At 44.0% G+C, this 21,269-nt stretch overlaps 2 protein-coding genes across 2 annotated transcripts in view; one reads left to right on the forward strand and one right to left on the reverse strand.

Moving 5' to 3' along the window:
* The window catches only part of LOC149453203 (uncharacterized), a 301,843-nt gene that overhangs the window by 114,824 nt on the left and 165,750 nt on the right, over positions 1 to 21,269 (forward strand). The window lies entirely within an intron of this gene.
* Positions 1 to 21,269, reverse strand: part of LOC149453208 (uncharacterized) — a 119,415-nt gene that overhangs the window by 54,120 nt on the left and 44,026 nt on the right. The window contains 6 exon segments of the mRNA XM_089688585.1: positions 1,536 to 1,584; positions 1,949 to 1,998; positions 11,612 to 11,844; positions 13,105 to 13,569; positions 15,657 to 15,798; positions 15,915 to 16,114. Coding sequence (XP_089544711.1) covers positions 1,536 to 1,584; positions 1,949 to 1,998; positions 11,612 to 11,844; positions 13,105 to 13,569; positions 15,657 to 15,798; positions 15,915 to 16,114 — 1,139 coding nt within the window.

Raw genomic sequence — 21,269 nt, forward strand, 5'->3', positions numbered from 1 at the left:
ATGGTTCTATATTTAGGATGTATCCGGTCTATCAACCAGAGGCTCTGGATGGACAGTTGGATAAATGCTTCTATATTTAGGGCGTATCCGGTCTATAAACCAGAGGCTCCGGATGGACGGTTGGATAAATGGTTCTATATCTAGGACGTATCCGGTCTATAAACCAGAGGCTACGGATGGACGGATGGATAAATGGTTCTATATTTAGGATGTATCCGGTCTATAAACCAGAGGCTCCGGATGGACGGTTGGATAAATGGCTCTATATTTAGGATGTATCCGGTCTATAAACCAGGGGCTCTGGATGGACGGTTGGGTAAATGGTTCTATATTTAGCACGTATCCGGTCTATAAACCAGAGGCTCTGGATGGACGGTTGGATAAATGGCTCTATATTTAGGATGTATCCGGTCTATAAACCAGAGGCTCCGGATGGACGGTTGGGTAAATGGTTCTATATTTAGCACGTATCCGGTCTATAAACCAGAGGCTCTGGATGGACGGTTGGATAAATGGTTCTATATTTAGGATGTATCCGGTCTATAAACCAGAGGCTCTGGGTGGACGGTTGGATAAATGGTTCTATATTTAGGATGTATCCGGTCTATAAACCAGAGGCTCCGGGTGGACGGTTGGATAAATGGTTCTATATTTGGGATGTATCCGGTCTATAAACCAGAGGCTCCGGATGGACGGTTGGATAAATGGTTCTATATTTAGGACGTTTCCGATCTATAAACCAGAGGCTCCGGATGGACGGTTGGATAAACGGTTCTATATTTAGGGCGCATCCGGTCTATAAACCAGAGGCTCCGGATGGACGGTTGGATAAATGGCTCTATATTTAGGGCGTTTCCGGTCTATAAACCAGAGGCTCCGGATGGACGGTTGGATAAATGGTTCTATATTTAGGATGTATCCGGTCTATAAACCAGAGGCTCTGGATGGATGGATGGTTGGATAAATGGTTCTATATTTAGGATGTATCCGGTCTATAAACCAGAGGCTCCGGATGGACGGTTGGATAAATGGTTCTATATTTATTATGTATCCGGTCTATCAACCAGAGGCTCTGGATGGACGGTTGGATAAATGGTTCTATATCTAGGACGTATCCGGTCTATAAACCAGAGGCTCCGGATGGACGGTTGGATAAATGGCTCTATATTTAGGATGTATCCGGTCTATAAACCAGAGGCTCCGGATGGACGGTTGGATAAATGGCTCTATATTTAGGATGTATCCGGTCTATAAACCAGAGGCTCTGGATGGACGGTTGGATAAATGGTTCTATATTTAGGACGTATCCGGTCTAAAAACCAGAGGCTCTGGATGGACGGTTGGATAAATGGTTCTATAGTTAGGATGTATCTGGTCTATAAACCAGAGGCTATTGACAGTTTATACAACTCTAAATAAATATCTTTGGTGTGTAATGGTATTCGGAAATAAAAGACGTCACAGTGGCGATGGAGGAAGAGGATGGACATGACGGGGAGGTTACTGGGTGTAAATATAAAATAAGATCTTATTACCTCCTCTACTGCCATTTCCACCAATGTCTCCTCTCTACTTCCTACTGACCTTTCACCCGGAATTTTTAGGTTACATCACTTCCTGTTTGTGCCTGACATCACTTCCTGTTTGTGCCTGACATCACTTCCTGTCTCTGCATTCCCCTGACAATGCGTAGCACCACTTTCATGTGGAGAATGCAAAATCTACAGCCTATGTTGCTTCTCGGTCCATCCTTCTTTTTTTATTGTTTATATAATACCTAAGGAAAAAGCCATAAAAATAAATAATGATAATTCGATTTTTCATATTTTCCCCAATTTTTTATTGTAAAATTTAAAAAAATTTCACATGCTAATAAAAAAAAATATATATATACATATATATATATATATATATATATATATATATATATATTATTCCTGATGCTTACCATAGGTTCTCTTTCTTGGCTTCTCCCCATGTTAGCATACTAGAATAAATCTAAAATTAAATCAGTAGATATCATATACATCAAGCCTTAAAATGATGTGCACCTGGAGAAAATTGAACGTACTCGAAATTGGAGTAAATCACAAATGGGATTTTTCCACATCTAACGTTATTACTGTCACGTTGGGGCTTACAAGTCCCCTGTATGGTAGCATTGGGTAGGTGACAGGTCCTCTTGAAGGGCTATTAGACCCCCCCCAAACGTCTTTATCCACTGCAGCCATTAAAGCACAGATTGTGCCTGATTAGCTCGGAGGTGGGCACTTACAGGTGAAACTCAAAAAATGAGAATATGGTGCAAAAGTTCATTTATTTCAGTAATGCAACTTAAAAGGTGAAACTAATATATGAGATAGACACATTACATGCAAAGCAAAATAGTTCAAGCCGTGATTTGTCATCATTGTGATGATTATGGCTTACAGCTCATGAAAACCCCAAATCCACAATCTCAGAAAATGAGAATATTACATGCAATCAGTAAAACAAAGATTGTACATAGAACAATATCGGACCTCTGAAAAGTATAAGCATACATATATATGTACTCAGTACTTGGTTTGGGCCCCTTTTGCAGCAATTACTGCCTCAATGCGGCGTGGCATGGAAGCTATCAGGCTGTGGCACTGCTGAGGTGTTATAGAAGACCAGGATGCTTCAATAGCGGCCTTCAGCTCTTCTGCATTGTTCGGTCTCATGTCTCTCATCTTTAGATTCTCTATGGGGTTCAGGTCAGGTGATTTTGCTGGCCAATCACGCACAGTAATCCCACGGTCATTGAACCAGGTTTTGGTGCTTTTGGCAGTGTGGGTGTTGGGAATACAACAGCATGTACTATAATGTACTATATATAGTATTGTGTGTTAATATCACTTGACCAGTAGATGGCACTATACACTAAAAGGTTACTAGTTGTGTATATCTGAAAACTTGTTTGTTCCTCCTTCTCTCTATCATCTCTTCAGGATGTAATGAGTCTGTAATCTGTCTGCTGTGAAATGTGCTCTGTCTGTTTGTAACTAAAGCCACACAAGTAAAGTCATAGTTCTGCCTCATCACTACCAGTGTCTTCTATAACACATAACCAACAGGTTATGGGCCCAGCTCCAGACACTGGAAAAAGGAAAACTACAAGCAACTAAGTGCTGCATTTAAAATCCTATCAAATCCTGTGTGAGGAAACAAGAGCTGTATCCAATTCACTGAAAGATGGCAAGTGCTTCAGATATGAAGTTTACAATAGCAAAGCTCAACAACACCAACTACCAGCTATGGAAGTTTAAGCTTGAAATGCTGTTATCCAAAGATGACTTGTGGCAGGTACTAGATACACACAGACCCAATGACAACCCAGAAGAATGGGACAGAAAAAACAGGCAAGCAATAGCAGTCATAAGCCTGTTAGTGGAGGACGATCAACTCCTTCATATAAGGAAAGAAAGCACAGCTAAAGGTATGTGGACTGCATTACAGAAACTGCATGAACGTGGAAACCTAAACAGTAAACTATATCTGCTGCGCAAACTGTATAAGATGAGGCTGGAAAAAGGGCAGAAAATGGGTGAACATGTAAATGCTATGCTAGAAATTGTGGACTAGCTGGGTGCAATAGGTGAAGATTTAAAAAGCAACCATGTTGTTTCAATACTTCTGTGCAGCCTTCCAGAATCATACAGTGCCCTCATAAATGCTCTAGAAACTAGACCGGAAACTGAACTGACGCTAGAATATGTTAAGGGAAAATTAATTGATGAATACAGCAGAAGAAAGGAAAATTTGCATAGTGAAGAGAACGAGAGACCAGAGGCAGCTCTGAAGGTGCATGAAGGCATAAGACAAAGCAAAGAAACCAGGGTATGTTTTCGCTGCAAAAAGGCCGGTCACCTGAGAAAGAACTGTTCAATCTGGAAAGCTGAGCAGCGAAAGCAGGAGCTACCCACAAGAGAAAGAGCTAAAGCGGTCATGAAAAAAAATGAAAGTGCATCATGGAGTGGTATTTTTAAAGTGACTCAGAATAGTACCTCACACGGATGGTACATTGATTCAGGGGCAACAAGTCACATGACAAGCGACGAGACATTCTTCACAGATATTGATTTTAGTGTAAAAGATAAAGTCTTCCTAGCAAATGGGAAAAGTATTACAGCAGAAGGTAAAGGTCAGGGATTTCTGAACTGCAAAACGCCATCAGGTGGCAAGCAGAGCATCCTTGTAAAGAATGTTCTATATGTTCCAAGCCTAGAAGGAAGCCTCCTATCAGTTAAAACCCTTGCAAGCAATGGACTCACTGTCCAGTTCAGAGGTAATAAATGCACAATTCAAAATGGAAAGCAAATTTTAGCAAGAGGAAGATTAAATGAACATCTGTACAAACTCATCACTGAAAGTGAGAAGGCTAATGCGGCAACTCATAACCCACATGACAAGTGCATCCACCTGTGGCATAGAAGATTGGGGCATCAAAACCCAGAAGCTATAAAGGACTTTGCAAAGAGAGGTCTATCAGAAGACATGAAAATATTGCCTTGCCACAAACTCAGCAAGTGCACGTGTTGCATCAAAGCAAAGGCCACCCGAACCCCTCTTCCACAGACCAGTCAGAGTAAAACCATTAAACCCATGGAACTGATACACAGTGATGTGTGCGGACCAATGAAAACCATCACACCTGGCGGGAACAGATATTTACTGACTTTCATCGACGATTATTCCAGGTACACAATAACGTATCTAATGAAGCACAAAAGTGAGACATTAGAAAAATTTCAAGAGTTTGTAGCTATGACAAGCAACAAGTTTCAAAGGAAACCTGGAATAATACGCACTGACAATGGAGGGGAATATATGAATAAAGAGATGGAATCATACCTAAAGAAACAAGGTATTATACACCAAACAACCGTACCATACACTCCTGAGCAAAACGGTGTAGCGGAAAGAAAGAATCGCACTCTTGTAGAAATGACCAGATGTATGATTTCGGACGCTGGCTTACCTAACAAATACTGGGGAGAAGCAATAATGACTGCAACATACCTACAAAACAGGCTCCCATCAAAAGCTATTGAGAGTACACCATATGAAATGTGGAATGGATCAAAACCTAACGTAGGACATATCAGAGTATTTGGCTGCAAAGCATATGCCCACATTCCAAGTCAGAAACGCTCCAAGTTGGAGAACAAAGCCATAGAAGGCATTCTGGTTGGCTACAGTGAGCAGAGTAAGGGATATAGAATCCTTTGTCCAAAGACCAACAAGGTCACAGCAAGCCGCAGTGTTTATTTTGATGAAAGTGAAGCACCAGATAATACAATTATTGAAAAATGTGGAGAGGATTTACACACTGAATCGGCAAGAGACACTGATTTATGCGAAGCAGGACAAGAGCCAGAACAAGAAGTGGAACTTACAATCAACGATCCAATAGAACCCACTGAACAACAAGAAATCAGAAGATCCTCACGAATGACAAAAGGGATACCACCCCGCAGGTTATCATACGCTGCTAAAACACATCAAACACAGGAGCCAACATCCTGGGAAGACATAGAAACTTTGCCGAGAAGGGAAGCCGATCAGTGGAGAAAAGCAGCTGAAGAAGAAATAAAATCACTTCAAGAAAATAAAACTTGGTCACTAACAGAACTCCCTCCCGGTCGCAAAACCATCGGAAGCAAATGGACTTTTAGAGTGAAATATGATACAGAAGGAAACAAGTGACTGTTGCACTCTCTTCAACTGAAGCGGAATACATAGCAGCAGCACATGCATGTCAAGAAGCCATTTGGATTCGTCAACTTCTACTAGACATGGGACTGAATATGTCACAACCCACACCCATCTTTGAAGACAATCAGGGATGCATAAAGCTTACACACTCTGAGAAGATTAACCCAAGAACCAAGCACATTGATGTAAGATATCATCTGCTCAGAGACATGCAAGAACAAGGGGTTATCGACATCCAGTACTGCCCATCAGAGGAGATGACTGCAGACGCACTCACCAAACCTTTGCCAAGGGAACGTTATTGTTTTCTACAAAAGAGACTAAATGTCATATAATTATGCACATGCCGTTGAGAAGGGGTGTTGGGAATACAACAGCATGTACTATAATGTACTATATATAGTATTGTGTGTTAATATCACTTGACCAGTAGATGGCACTATACACTAAAAGGTTACTAGTTGTGTATATCTGAAAACTTGTTTGTTCCTCCTTCTCTCTATCATCTCTTCAGGATGTAATGAGTCTGTAATCTGTCTGCTGTGAAATGTGCTTTGTATGTTTGTAACTAAAGCCACACAAGTAAAGTCATAGTTCTGCCTCATCACTACCAGTGTCTTCTATAACACATAACCAACAGTGGGCAGGTGCCAGGTCCTGCTGGAAAATGAAGTCAGCATCCCCATAAAGCTCGAAGGAAGCATGAAGTGCTCCAAAATCTCCTGGTGGACGACTTAATGAAGCTCAGTGGACCAACACCAGCAGATGACATGGCTCCCCAAATCAACACAGACTGTGGAAACTTCACACTGGACTTCAAGCATCTTGCAGTGTGTGCCTCTCCATTCTTCCTCCATACTCTGGGTGCTGGGTTTCCAAATGAGATGCAAAAGTTGCTCTCATCAGAAAAGAGGACTTTGGACCACTGAGCAACAGACCAGGTGTGTTTGTCTTTAGCCCAGGTAAGACGCTTCTGACGTTGTTTGTTGTTCAGAAGCGGCTTGACAAGAGGAATACATTTGAAGCCCATGTCCAGGATCCGTCTGTGTGTGGTGGCTCTTGATGCACTGACTCCAGCCTCAGTCCACTCCTTGTGAAAGTCCCCAACACTTTTGATTGGCCGTTCCTGACAATCCTCTCCAGGATGCGGTCATCCCTGCTGCTTGTGCACCTTTTTCTTCCACACTTTTCCCTTCCACATAACTTTCTATTAATGTGCTTTGATACAGCACTTTGGGAACATCCAACTTCTTTTGCAATTACCTTTTGAGGCTTTCCCTCCTTATGGAGGGTGTCAATGATGGTGTCAGGTCAGCAGTCTTTCCCATGATTGTGATTCCTACTGAACCAGACTGAGAGACCATTTAAAGGCTCAGGAACCCTTTGCAGGTGTTATGGCTTAATTAGCTGATTAGAGTGGGACACTTTGAGCCAAGAATATTGCACCTTTTCACAATATTCTCATTTTCTGAGATTGTGGATTTGGGGTTTTCATGAGCTGTAAGCCATAATCATCACAATGATGACAAATCACGGCTTGAACTATCTTGCTTTGCATGTAATGAGTCTATCTCATATATTAGTTTCACCTTTTAAGTTGCATTACTGAAATAAATTAACTTTTGCACCATATTCAAATTTTTCGAGTTTCACCTGTATGGCTCTATACACAGCAGATGAGAACGAGGAATAAAGGCTCAATGCAAGCACTGTAAGAGCGATCAGGAGGCTATGCAGCCATCTGGATCACTTTTACAGGTAGGAATCTGCTGTGAACTTGTTTTAACCACGGGAGCAGTGCAGGAGCGGGTGATGTTAATGAACGTCCTCTGCATTCTCTGCTTGTGCGCACTCCCTCTGATTGAGGTCCTGATCATGTGATCACTGATTAGCCAATCAGTGATCACATGAATAGTAGTAAACTGTCACTTCCTGAAATCATTGCTTACTACTAGTGAAATCTGTGAATGATCACAGAGATCACATGGTACAGGGCCATTCACAACAGCCTTGTACCATGTGACATGCTGTGACCAATCACAGCTCTCACTGTATTTCTCAATGGCTGCAAGAATGCTCTCTCAGCGCACGCTCTCCTCATTGGACATTTCCGCCATCTTTCTTCATTTTCCAGAAACTTGTGGCAAAAAATGAGATCTGCCTGTAGGCAAGTTGCCTACTACTAGTTTAGTTTAGAGCACGGGTGTCAAACTGGCGGCCCTCCAGCTGTTGCCAAAGTCCCATGAGGTATTTCAAGATTGACAATTACAAGCATGACTCCCAAAGGCAGAGGGATGATGGGACTTGTAGTTTCGCAACAGCTGGAGGGCCGCCAGTTTGACACCCCTGGTTTAGATGCTGCCCTGGTCAGGAGGGATGGAGCACTGTGCATCGTTTCACAGGTTTTTTCTTGGTGGGCTTTTTGAGTCTGACCCACTAGTCTTGTAGCATTTTCAGAAGGGACAGGGGTCCAAATGTAGGGGCTCTTTGGCTTCCTGCCTGGGCTAGTTCCTGTCCACCATGCCATGTATGGAGTTCCTGCTGATGATTGCCTACCTTCAGGAGCCTTCCACCATGTAAGGGGAGGGGACTACTGGGACCCGTTGTCCCCCCTGAAGACACCAGCTTCATTGACTCTACCAAGGATGGACTTTTACCTGTGCAGGTATGCTGGGGCAGCCACAAGCTTGAGTTAGGGACGTTTGATTTAGGGATGTTAGGAAAAGACTGCACTTTGTTTGGAATTGCAATGTTTGGAACAATCAGTAAAGCTTTTGAAACTGTCTTTGCCTGGGACCCGTTGTCCGCCCTGAAGACACCAGCTTCATTGCCTCTACCAAGGATGGACTCTTACCTGTGCAGGTATGCTGGGGCAGCAGCAAGCTTGAGTTAGGGATTAGGGATGTTAGGAAAAGACTGCACTTTGTTTGGAATTGCAATGTTTGGAACAGTCAGTAAAGCTTTTGAAACTTTGTCTTTGCCTGTGACCCGTTGTCCGCCCTGAAGACACCAGCTTCATTGACTCTACCAAGGATGGACTCTTACCTGTGCAGGTATGCTGGGGCAGCTGCAAGCTTGAGTTAGGGACGTTAGGAAAAGAATTCACTTTGTTTGGAATTGCAATGTTTGGAACAATCAGTAAAGCTTTTGAAACTTTGTTTTTGCCTGAGATCCGTTGTCTGCCCTGAAGACACCAGCTTCATTGACTCTATCATACCTGTGCAGGTATGCTGGGGCAGCCACAAGCTTGAGTTAGGTATTAAGGACATTAGGTAAAGACTGCACTTTGCTTGGAATTGCAATGTTTAGAACAATCAGTAAAGCTTTTGAAACTTTGTCTTTGCCTGGGACCTGTTGTCCGCCCTGAAGACACCAGCTTCATTGACTCTACCATGGATGGACTCTGCATTATGCACTTAGTCTACAACGTGGGTCAGTAAGTACATTGGGGTATGAATGCAGCGAGTGGTTACCACGGGTAATGGAAGGTTCCCCAAGCATCCTGTATTGAACCGTAGACCTGTGTCAGGTAGGACAGCCTCTTGTAGAGAGGGAGTTTCTGTCGAAATGATCTCCCCTGGTGGTTTGTCTCTCATTGCAACAGGAGCGTATCAGCGCTCAGAGGTCCCCATCCTATGCATTAGGTGCAGGAGAGCAAGTGTTACGTGAGTGTGCGCATGGAGTCCACGGTAGACGCATGGAGGGGCACCGTTCTGTTACTGGGAATGAGGTGGAGGAGATACACTGGACAGGTGGAGTGGGCATAGGCTCAGCGTATCCCTCCTAAATACAACAGTGACTGTGAGAGTGTACATGCCGAGTGCCGATGTACGGCCATCTCTCTGTTGGAGGCTCACCTTGAGGTTGAGCATTCCCTCACCTTGTCCTGGGGCTTTGATGGATACAGCACAAGTAAAAGGTACCCCGTGCGCAGGGGAGTGACCCTATCCAAGGTGCCGAACATAGCCCTGAAGAACCCCAGGGGGTGGCCCTCCAGGCGTCAGCTCAACAACATGGCATTTAGTTCCAGCTATGGAGAGGCAGATCCACCATTGTCTCCCCCCAACTGCTGCAAAATAATTTCCATGCCTCTCAGCAAATACCTTGGAGCATCTACTTTCTGAAAAGGGGTCATTTTGGGGGATGTTTGTATTATCCTGGCATTTTAGGGCCCCTGAAAATTTGACAAATAGTCAGGAAATCGAATGCACCAATCAGATGCCATTTAACAGTCTGAAGGTGCTCGTTGGATTTTGGACCTCCACACGTGGCTAGGCTCCCATAAAGTCCAAAAACGTGTGATATCCTCAGGAGAGGTAGCAGAATGTGTTTTGGAGTGTAATGCCACGGATACCCATGAAATAGGTGAGAAATATCGCAGTAAATTGACAACTTTGTGCTAAGAAAAATAATGGCATTTTCCAAAACCTTTTAGCAAAAATAAAATCTTCCACGGACTCAACATGCCTCTCAGAAAATACCTTGGGTATCTACTTTACCAAAAAGGGGTCATTTGAGGGGTGTTTATACTTTCCTGGCATTTTAGGGCCTCCAAACAAATGTAAAAGGTAGTCTGCGTAATTAACGCCCCTTGAAAGCCTGAAGGCGCTCATTGGATTTTGGGTCCCTGAACGGGCTAGTCTGCCAAAAATTCTCACATACTTAGAAGTAGCAGAATGTGTTTTGGGGTGTAATATCACGTATACCCACAACATGTGTGTGAAATATCTCATTAACGTATCAACTTTGTGTAACAAAAAAAGAAAAAAGACATTTGACATTTTCCAAAAACTTGTGGCAAAAATAAAATCTTCCCTGGACTCACCATGGTGGGTGGGAGGTGTCTACTTTCCAAAAAAGGGGTCATTTTAGAGCCTCTGTGTATATGACCAGCATTAGGAGTTTCTGCCACACACCTAATTTAGGCATACATGTAATGTTCTTTTTTTCAAAAAAAAAAAGAAAGAACCTAACAGATTTCTCCATTCACATTAATTGATGTGGATGAAGAAATCTGTCAGAGAAAAAAAGCGAAGTATATGCTGCACATAGGTACTACCGCCACCTAGCCATCCCATGCTCCTAATTTTAGGGCCTCCAAAAATGTGATAGGTAGTCTGGAAACCCAATGTGTAATTAACGCCCCTTGAAAGCCTGAAGGCGCTCATTAGATTTTGGGCCCCTGTACGTGGCTGGTCTGCCTAAAATTCTCACACATGTGGGCTCCCCGTACTCAGAAGTAATTCCATTCCATGTATACCCATGGCTCGTGTGTGAAATATCTCATTAAAGCGACAACTTTGTGCTAAAAAAAAAAAAAAAAAAAAATTAATTTTCCAAAACCTTGCGACAAAAATAAAATCTTCCATGGACTCAACATGCCTCTCGTAAAATACCTTTAGGTATCTACTTTACCAAAAGGTGTAATTTGAGGGGTGTTTATACTTTCCTGGCATTTTAGGGCCTCCAAAAAAAATGTGATAGGTAGTCTAGAAACCCAATGTGCAATTAACGCTCCTTGAAAGCCTGAAGGCGCTCATTGGATTTTGGGCCTCTGTACATTTTTTTTTTGCAGATGGCAGAAATCTCCCCCTGCAGCGCTGCAGCCACTGATGTCTGTAGTCTGAGAGCTGCACCCTCCTACTGTCAGAAAACACGAATCAGTGATGCAGCTGACTAGCGTTCCCGCAAAACAACACGCAGGAAAAATAAAACATTAACTCAATAAAACAACTTTTTATTTCTTTAACTTTTTTTTGGTAACAACTTTTCAGAACAATAATATTTCCAGCCCTTGATTTTCACGGACAGTTTCCCGACAACCTATGCAGAACTGTGTGGGCCTCCCCATACGGCGCGGTGCTGTACCCTAATAGTTCACTTCGGTATGGTACCGACAGAAGCAGTCCTTGATGCAGAGACCAGGTTGGCCAGGACAGGAGGGACAACAATAGCGGGAGTCACGCCTCACTCCGCGTTTACTGCATACGCGACATCTTTTTTGGGGTGCCCTTTGTGTTGGGGTGGGTTGGAGGATGTCTGGAAAGTGCCTCTCGAGCAGCCGGCTAACCGCCTCTGGCTTTGGACGTCGGGCCACAGCGCCTTCTGGATACAAAACAAAATCAGAATCAGTGACTAACACGCAACAGAATAAATTGTATACAACTGTGTGATTAAACATTTCCCGCACTCTGAATATGAAACTAGACATTCACCTGTGTGATTTCTCTGGTCCATAAGATAGATGTTCTGTGTAAAACATTTCCCACACTCTGAATATGAAATTAGACATTCACCTGTGTGATTTCTCTGCTGTATAACGGAGAGTTTCTGTGTTAAACATTTCCCGCACCCTGAACATGAAACTAGATGTTCACATGCGTGATTTCTGTGGTGTTTAAGGGAATTTTTCTGTGTAAAACATTTTCCACACTCTGAATATGAAACTAGACGTTCACCTGTGTGATTTCTCTGCTGTATAAAAAGGGAGATGTTCTGTATAAAGCATTTCCCGCACTCTGAACATGAAACCGGACGTTCATCTGTGTGATTTCTCTGGTGTTTAAGGGAGATTTTCGGTGTTAAACATTTCCCGCACCCTGAACATGAAACTAGATGTTCATCTGCATGATTTCTGTGGTGTAAAAGGAAACTTACTTTTTGAGTGAAACATTTCCCGCACACTGAAGATAAATAAAGGTTGCTCGTTTATGTTGCCCCCCCTGTATAAGTTTTCCTTTCTCAATATAACATTTTCCACACTCAGAAAATGAGAAAAGACATTTGCCTGCATGAATTCTATGAATGGCTGTTCAAAAGAGAAAATTTTGCCGAACGCTGAACATAAAACTCCGGCCCGTGTAACCCCCCCAATTTTGAGAAAGGATGCTCACCCATGTGAATTATTGGTGTAAGATCTTCCTTATGAATAAAACATTTCCCACACTCTTGCCATAAGTAGGGAGGTTCATGATTGTGACCTCTGCGGTGATTAAGTAGTGACAGTTTTTCATTAATAGATTTCCCGCACACTGAGCATGAATAGGGGCGCACAGCTGTATGAGTTCTCTGGTGTCTAGCAAGTGTACTATTCAGACAGAGACATTTACCGCACACTGAACAAGAATCAGATGCTCACCTGTGAGAATTCTTTGGTGATTAAGAAGGTCTCCTTTCGAAATGCAAAAGGACGCTTACCTTTGTGAACTTTCAGTTGCCCAAGAAGGTTCGTTTTTACACTAAAACATCTCCCGCACACGGAGCATACAAATGGACTCTCTCCTGTGTGAAACCTCTGGTGTTTAACAAGGTTTTCTTTTTTACTAAAACATTTCCCGCACCCTTAGCATGAGAAAGGACACTCACCTGTGTGAATCCTGTGGTGTCTTTGAAGAAGTCTTTCCTGATTGAAAAATTTCCCGCACGCCGAGCATGAGTAAGAACGTTCACCACGTTTAGCCCTGTGACTTCTCTGGTGCCTAAGAAGTTCTCCATGATCACTGAAAGAATTCCCGCACACTGTGCATGAAAATAAACTCTCTCCTGTGTGGCCTACAGAAGATTCCTTGGGATGGGATAGATTGGTTGGTCCATCCACACTCTGAGATTTCAGATGTATTTCTGGAGGAACGGGATGGGAGATATCAGAAGATCCTTTCGGATTAGAGGGGTCCATTGATTGCTTCAGATGGTCAGGTGGGTGATGTAGACTGTAGGTGATAGAATGTACTACAGGAGCGTATTGTGTGAGGACAACATCTTCTGCATTAGCATATGGAGATAGAAGAAAAAGTCCTTCAGAGAGATTCGAGATCCCAACATGGTGTCCATCTGGTGAAAGAAACGTTACATAAATGTTATATTGAGGAATGGAGATGGACCTTTCATATGGTGTCCAGTATCTCCTCATTTGTTGGGAACATGACGTTATATTGAGGAATGGAGATGGACCTTTCATATGGTGTCCAGTATCTCCTCCTCATTTGTTGGGAACATGACGTTATATTGAGGAATGGAGATGGACCTTTTCATATGGTGTCCAGTACTACCTGGCATCTCTAAAAATCTGACATTTGAAGATCGATTACTTGATGCTGTGAGATAGTCTGCGAATTCTTCATCACTTTTAAAGAATTAGTATCTCTTACACTAGTAGAAATATTTCCTCAATATCAACAAATTTCCTAATTTTAAAAAAGTTGTAGCAAAATAAGATCACCTTGGGTGTCTACTATCCAAAAAGGGGTCATTTTGTTTATTCGTACTTTTGTGTCATTTTATTTTATTTCTTTTATACTAAAATGGAAATAGGTGGTTTTCAGCATTTTTGGTCTCCTTTTTAAAAGTGAAAAATAAAGAACACAATGGTTATTTAATACCACCAAAAAAGCTTTATCTGTCTCCAAAAAAGTGATATAAAAATCCCATGGGGTACAGTGTTCCATAACAGAGTGATTGTCAGTGAAACTACACTATGTTGCCAAAAGTATTGGGTCTCCGGCCTTTCTACACACAACCTTTAATGGTCTCCCAGTCTTAGTCCGTAGGGTTCAATATTGAGTTGGCCCCGCCCTTCCCACACACACAACCTTTAATGGCCCCCCAGTCTTAGTCCGTAGGGTTCAATATTGAGTTGGCCCCGCCCTTTGCAGCTATAACAGCTTCAACTCTTCTGGGAAGGCCGTCCACAAGGTTTAGGAGGGTGTCTATGAGAAGGTTGGACCATTCTTCCAGAAGCACATTTGTCAGGTCAGGCACTGATATCGGGGGGAGGAGGCCTGGCTCGCAGTCTCTGCTCTAATTCCTCCCAAAGGTGTTCTATGGGGTTGAGGTCAGGACTCTGTGCAGGCCAGTCAAGTTCCTCCACCCCAAACTGGCTCCTCCATGTCTTTATGGACTTTGCTTTGTGCACTGGTGGGCAGTCATGTTGGGACAGGAAGGGGCCATCCCCAAACTACTCCCACAAAGTTGGGAACATGAAATTATCCAAAATGTCACTTCACTGGAACTAGGGGGCCAAGCCCAACCCCTGAAAAACACCCCCCCACCATAATCCCCCCTCCACCAAACTTTACACTTGGCAAAATGCAGTCAGGCAAGTACCATTCTCCTGGCCACCGCCAAACCCAGACACGTCCATCGGATTGCCAGACAGAGAAGCGTGATTGGTCACTCCAGAAAACACGTCTCCCCTGCTCTAGAGTCCAGTGGCGGCGTGCTTTACACCACGGCATCCGACACTTTGCATTGCACTTGGTGATGGAAGGCTTGGATGTAGCTGCTCAGCCATGGAAACCCATTCCATGAAGCTCTCTACACACTGTTGTAGGGCTCATCTGAAGGCCACACCAAGTCTTTAGCTATTGACTCTGCAGACATTTGGCGACTTCTGCGCACTGTGCGCTTCAGCATGCGCTGACTCCGCCCTGTCATGTGACGTGGCCTACCACTTGGTGGCTGAGTGGCTGTTGTTCCCAGTTGCTTCCACTTTGTTATAATCCCACTAACAGTTGAGCGTGGAATATTTAGTAGCCAGGAATGTCACGGATGGACTTATTGCACAGGTGGCCACCTATCACGGGACCACGCTTGGAGTCACTGAGCTCCTGAGAGCGACCCATTCTTTCACCAATGCCAAGGGTCTTGATTGTATACACCTGTGACCATGGAGGGGATTGGAACACCCGAATCACATGATATGGAGGAGATTGGAACACCTGAATCACATGATATGGAGGGGACTGGAACACCCGAATCACATGATATGGAGGGGACTGGAACACCTGAATCACATGATTGGGAGGGGATTGTAATGCCTAAATCACATGATTTGGAGGGCGGGGCCAATACTTTTGGCAATAGAGTGTATTAAGGCACTGAAAAAATGATAATGAAGAAGAGTTATGATGATTATTTACCTGTGCTGATATCTAAAGAACATTCCTCCTCCATAGGTGACTCCATCGTCCCCACCTCCTCTGTGGGCTGACAAACAGAACTCACCAATATCTCTTCTTCTTCCTCTTTAACCTCGACTTTCACATCTGCCAGTTCTTCATGCTAAATAAAGAAATTGTTGGAAAATATCAACCTTAAATATCAGCATCAATAACAAAATGAAGAAATAGATCATAATTTAAAACAGTTTTATGTCACTTTACATTCTATCCACCTACCTGATGATGGTGAGGGATGGTGTGATCTTCCTGTGTGGAAACCCGGGAATACAGAGGACGGGGACATCTCTCTGGTGGGTTCCCATGACTGGATCCATCTACCTGATGATGGTGAGGGATGGTGTGACCTTCCTGTGTGGAATCCCGGGAATACTGAGGACGGGGACATCTCTCTGGTGGGTTCCCATGACTGGATCCATCTGTAGGAAACACACACACTGACTGAATCCATTGTTTCTATGTGTTTATCAGATGATGGGGGATCTAGGTGGACCCTCTGTACTGCTCTCTCCTTTACAATAAAGTCTCCTCTTACCCGGTGATGTGAGGGGCAGCTGATTGTCCATCATGACATGAAAAGATTCCTCTTGTTTAATTGGCATCATCATGGCAGCCCCTTCCATTGACCGCTGGCCCCTCACATATGTTTCTTCTTCTTCTGCTTTCACCTCAACTTTTATATATATCAGATCTTCACCCTAAAACAAGGAAATGGTTGGCAATTTTGAGGTTTAATTGTGCAAGACCACAAACAATATTTTGTAGGCTTCACACCCTATCTTGCATTATTGAGTCATGGTCATGTTCTAGATGCTCCAACTAACCTGACAAAAGCGTGCATAGTTGTGATCTTCCTGTGTGGACTCCTGGGAATACAGAGGATGGGGACATCTCTCTAGTGGGTTCCCATGACTGGATCCATCTAACTGATGATGGTGAGGGATGGTGTGACCTTCCTGTGTGGAATTCCAGGAATACAGAAGGGGACATTTCTCTGGTGGGTTCCCATTACTGGATCCATCTGTAGGAAACACACACACTGACTAAATCCATTGTGTCTATGTGTTTATCAGATGATGGGGGATCTAGGTGGAGCCTCCGTACTGCTCTCTCCTTTACAATAAAGTCTCCTCTTACCCGGTGATGTGAGGGGCAGCTGATTGTCCATCATGACTTCCTTGTAGAGGTCCTTGTGTCCGTCTAAATACTCCCACTCCTCCATGGAGAAATAGACAGTGACATCCTGACACCTTATAGGAACCTGACACACACAATGATACAGTCACCATCCAGACACATCCCTTGTCTGTTACTGGAGAATGTCCCAGAATTCCCGGCACCGCTCACCTCTCCTGTCAGCAGCTCAGTGATCTTCTTGGTGACTTCTAGAATCTTCTGCTTGTATTTTACCTCTGGTTTCCGGAGACAAGGTGGAGGTGCACTGCTCGGGGAAGTCCCATGTTGATAGTTGTATGGCAATCCCTCTACACAAGTCTTCTTTGTGATTTTGTAACCCTTTAAAAAAAATAGACAATAACTACTTCTATGTACACCCTCAGAATCCATCACATCTTTAGTCATGAGGAAAGAGTGATGTCATGTGACCTCCCAGAATCCTCCTCACCTCTCCGGTCAGCAGGTAGATGATCTCCAGGGTGAGGTCTAATATCTTTCTGATACAGTGATCTGGGTCCTCCTCCATCCTCGTGTGACCTGTACAGGACACTTCTCTCTGTAGACATTTAACAAACTGAGAATTATCTGGACTGTACGGGGATGAATAATGTCTGCAAAGAGTTCCTCCACAATTCGAACATCTCAGAAAGCTTGACGGTTGGATAAATGGTTCTATATTTAAGATATATCCGGTCTATAAACCAGAGGCTCTGGATGGACGGTTGGATAAATGGCTCTATATTTAGGACGTATCCGGTCTATAAACCAGAGGCTGTGGATGGACGTTTGGATAAATGGTTCTATATTTAGGACGCATCCCGTCTATAAACCAGAGGCTCTGGATGGTCGGTTGGATAAATGGTTCTATATTTAGGACGTATCCGGTCTATAAACCAGAGGCTCTGGATGGACGGTTGGATAAACGGTTCTATATTTAGGATGTATCCGGTCTATAAACCATAACAAATACACTATATTGCCAAAAGTATTGGGCCAGCCCTCCAAATCATTGGATTCAATCCCCTCCATAGCCACAGGTGTATACAATCAAGCCCCTAGGCATGGCTTCTACAAACATTGGTGAAAGAATGGGTCGCTCTCAGGAGCTCAGTGACTCCAAGCGTGGTCCCGTGATAGGTTGTCACCTGTGCAATAAGTCCATAAAGACATGGAGGAGCCAGTTTGGGGTGGAGGAACTTGACTTGCCTGCACAGAGTCCTGACCTCAACCCCATAGAACACCTTTGGGATGAATTAGAGCAGAGACTATGAGCCAGGCCTCCTCCCCTGACATCAGTGCCTGACCTGACAAATGTGCTTCTGGAAGAATGGTCCAACCTTCCCATAGACACCCTCCTAAACCTTGTGGATGGCCTTCCCAGAAGAGTTGAAGCTGTTATAGCTGCAAAGGGCGGGGCCAACTCAATATTGAACCCTACGGACAAAGACTGGGGGGGCCATTGAAGATCATTTGCGTGGAAAGGCCTGCAGCCCAATACTTTTGGCAACATAGTGTATCACAGTGACGACAGAGGAAGAGGACGGGACGGTGGAGGAAGAGGACGGGACGCGATGGTGGAGGAGGAGCACGGGACGCGACGGTGGAGGAGGACGGGACGCGACGGTGGAGGAGGACGGGACGCGACAGTGGAGGAGGTCGGATGCGACGGTGGAGGGAGAGGACGGGCGCGACGTTGGAGGGAGAGGACGGGCGCGACGGTGGAGGGAGAGGACGGGCGCGACGGTGGAGGGAGAGGACGGGCGCGACGGTGGAGGGAGAGGACGGGCGTGACGGTGGAGGGAGAGGACCGGGCGCGACGGTGGAGGGAGAGGACCGGGCGCGACGGTGGAGGGAGAGGACCGGGCGCGACGGTGGAGGGAGAGGACCGGGCGCGACGGTGGAGGGAGAGGACCGGGCGCGACGGTGGAGGGAGAGGACGGGGCGCGACGGTGGAGGGAGAGGACGGGGAGCGACGGTGGAGGGAGAGGACGGGGAGCGACGGTGGAGGGAGAGGACGGGGCGCGACGGTGGAGGGAGAGGACGGCCGTGACGGTGGAGGAAGAGGACGCCCGTGACTGTGGAGGAAGAGGATGGACATGGCAGGGGGTTACTGGGTGTAAATGGAAAATCAGATCTCATTACCTCCTCTGCTGCCATTTCCATCACTGTATCTTCTCTACTTCCTACTAACCTCTGACCCGGAAGTCCTTTTATTATGGGCAATCACTTCCTGTCTCTGCGATCCACTGACAATACGTAGTATCGCCTCCTTGTGGAGAATATAAGATATGAAGCCCACGTTGTTTTTAAATCCTTTCATTGCTGCTTCTTGGTTGTTTGTGTAATACTCAAATTAACCCCTCCCCCTCCTGAGCACCCAAATGAAATTTACTTCCTTTTTTCCCCACGAATGGAGCTTTCTTTTGATCGCCTGTGCGATTTTTTATTTTTTGCGCTATAAAAAAAAGACCGTCAATTTTTGCAATTAAACACGTCCAGTAAAAAAAATTAAAATATAAAATTTCGTCATAAATTTCGGCCAAAATGTCTCCTGCTCCGTGTCTTCGCTAAAAAAAAAAATCCTGATACGTGTAAATTAATTAGCTTACGTGAAAGTTATTGCGTCTACAAATGGCGGTATGGATACTGGGATTTTTTTTTAACTAGTAATGGCGGCGATCAGCGATATATATATATATATATATATATATATATATATATATATATATATTTTAATTAGAGAAATGGTTACTAAAATAAATAAATATATATATATCTCAGTATATATACAAATTATATATATATATATATATATATTTATTTTTCATTTTTTTTTTAAATTAGAGAAATAAACTAAAATAAATATATATATATATATATAATTAGAGAAATGGTTACTAATATATATATATATATACATATATATATATATATATATATATATATATATACAATCTCAGTATATATACAAATTATATATATATATATTTATTTATTCATATATTTTTTGAATTAGAGAAATGGTTACTAAAATAAATAAATATAGATATATTTATTTATTTATTTATTTTTTAACCAAACAAAATTGTATTTCTTACACTTACTATAAGTTCTCTTTCTTGAATTCTCTCCATGTCAGCATACTACAGGTCATCTATGTCCTTTGATCCCACAAGACAGCCCCCTACATCTTTTCCATTCAGCCCCCTGCACTGTAGACCTAGAATGGGACACTAGGATGGGAACATTTGGCCAGTTCCATAGGTTTTCTTTTGCTGGAGGTCACTACTTCCACCACATGATAGTTTCCCGCCACCCGCCCGCTTGTTTCAAGTTGTAGACAAGCCGGTCGGCATCCCAGGTGATATCAGTGATGATGGTTATGGCCTTAGTCACCAATGAATTCAACCTTGGCCAGAACGTTGACTTTCAGTCACTGGCAAGGGTGGCAGAAAGGATCATATTGACGAGGGTAGTCATGTCCATGGGCCGTTGCTCATCATGATCATAAATGGATCTGCATCGCTGGATAACATGATTGATGATGAATTAACAATTGGTCAGGCTTGGAGACCAGTAGCTATAGTAGTAGAGAGGCTCCCACTAACCAGCAGGATTGGAATACAAACAGGCCACCCTGGTGGATAACACGGGCTCACCCGAGATGCCAGGTCTAAGCACTAACCGATGTTCACCAGAGCTCCTGATGGTGAGATTTGCTGCCTGTTAGTACCAGATCATGGTCCTCTGGATCATTCCGCCAGGGCATAACTTGTGGTAAGGGGTCAGGCTCAAGGACCAGAAGCTATAGGAGTAGAGAGGCTCCCACTGACCAGCAGGATAGGGATACAAACAGGTCACCCTGGTGGATAACACGGGCTCACCGGGGTGTGGGGTCTAAGCACTAACTGATGTTCAGAAGAGCTCCTGATGGTGAGTTTTGCTGTATGTTAGTACCAGGTTACGGTCCTCAGGAACGCCCTACCAGAAAGTGGGAAAACCGGGGTCCAGTAGCAGATATAGCAGTAGAGAGGCTCCCACTGACCAGCAGGATAGGAATACAAGCAGATCAACTGGGTGGATGACACGGGTGAACCCGGGGTGTGGGGTCTAAGCACTAACTGATGTTCAGAAGAGCTCCTGATGGTGAGATTTGCTGCATGTTAGTATCAGGTTATGGTCCTCAGGATTGCCCTACCAGAAAGTGGGCAAGCTGGGGTCCAGTAGCAGATATAGCAGTAGAGAGGCTCCCACTGACTAGCAGGATAGGTATACAAGCAGATCTACCATGTGGATGACACGGGTGCACCCGGGGTGTGGGGGTCTAAGCACTAACTGATGTTCAGAAGAGCTCCTGATGGTGAGATTTGCTGAATGTTAGTACCAGGTTATGGTCCT

This window comes from Staurois parvus, unplaced genomic scaffold (genome assembly GCF_062004578.1).
Source record: "Staurois parvus isolate SC_StPar_1 unplaced genomic scaffold, SC_StPar_1.0 ptg000449l, whole genome shotgun sequence".
NCBI classification, from domain to species: domain Eukaryota; kingdom Metazoa; phylum Chordata; class Amphibia; order Anura; family Ranidae; genus Staurois; species Staurois parvus.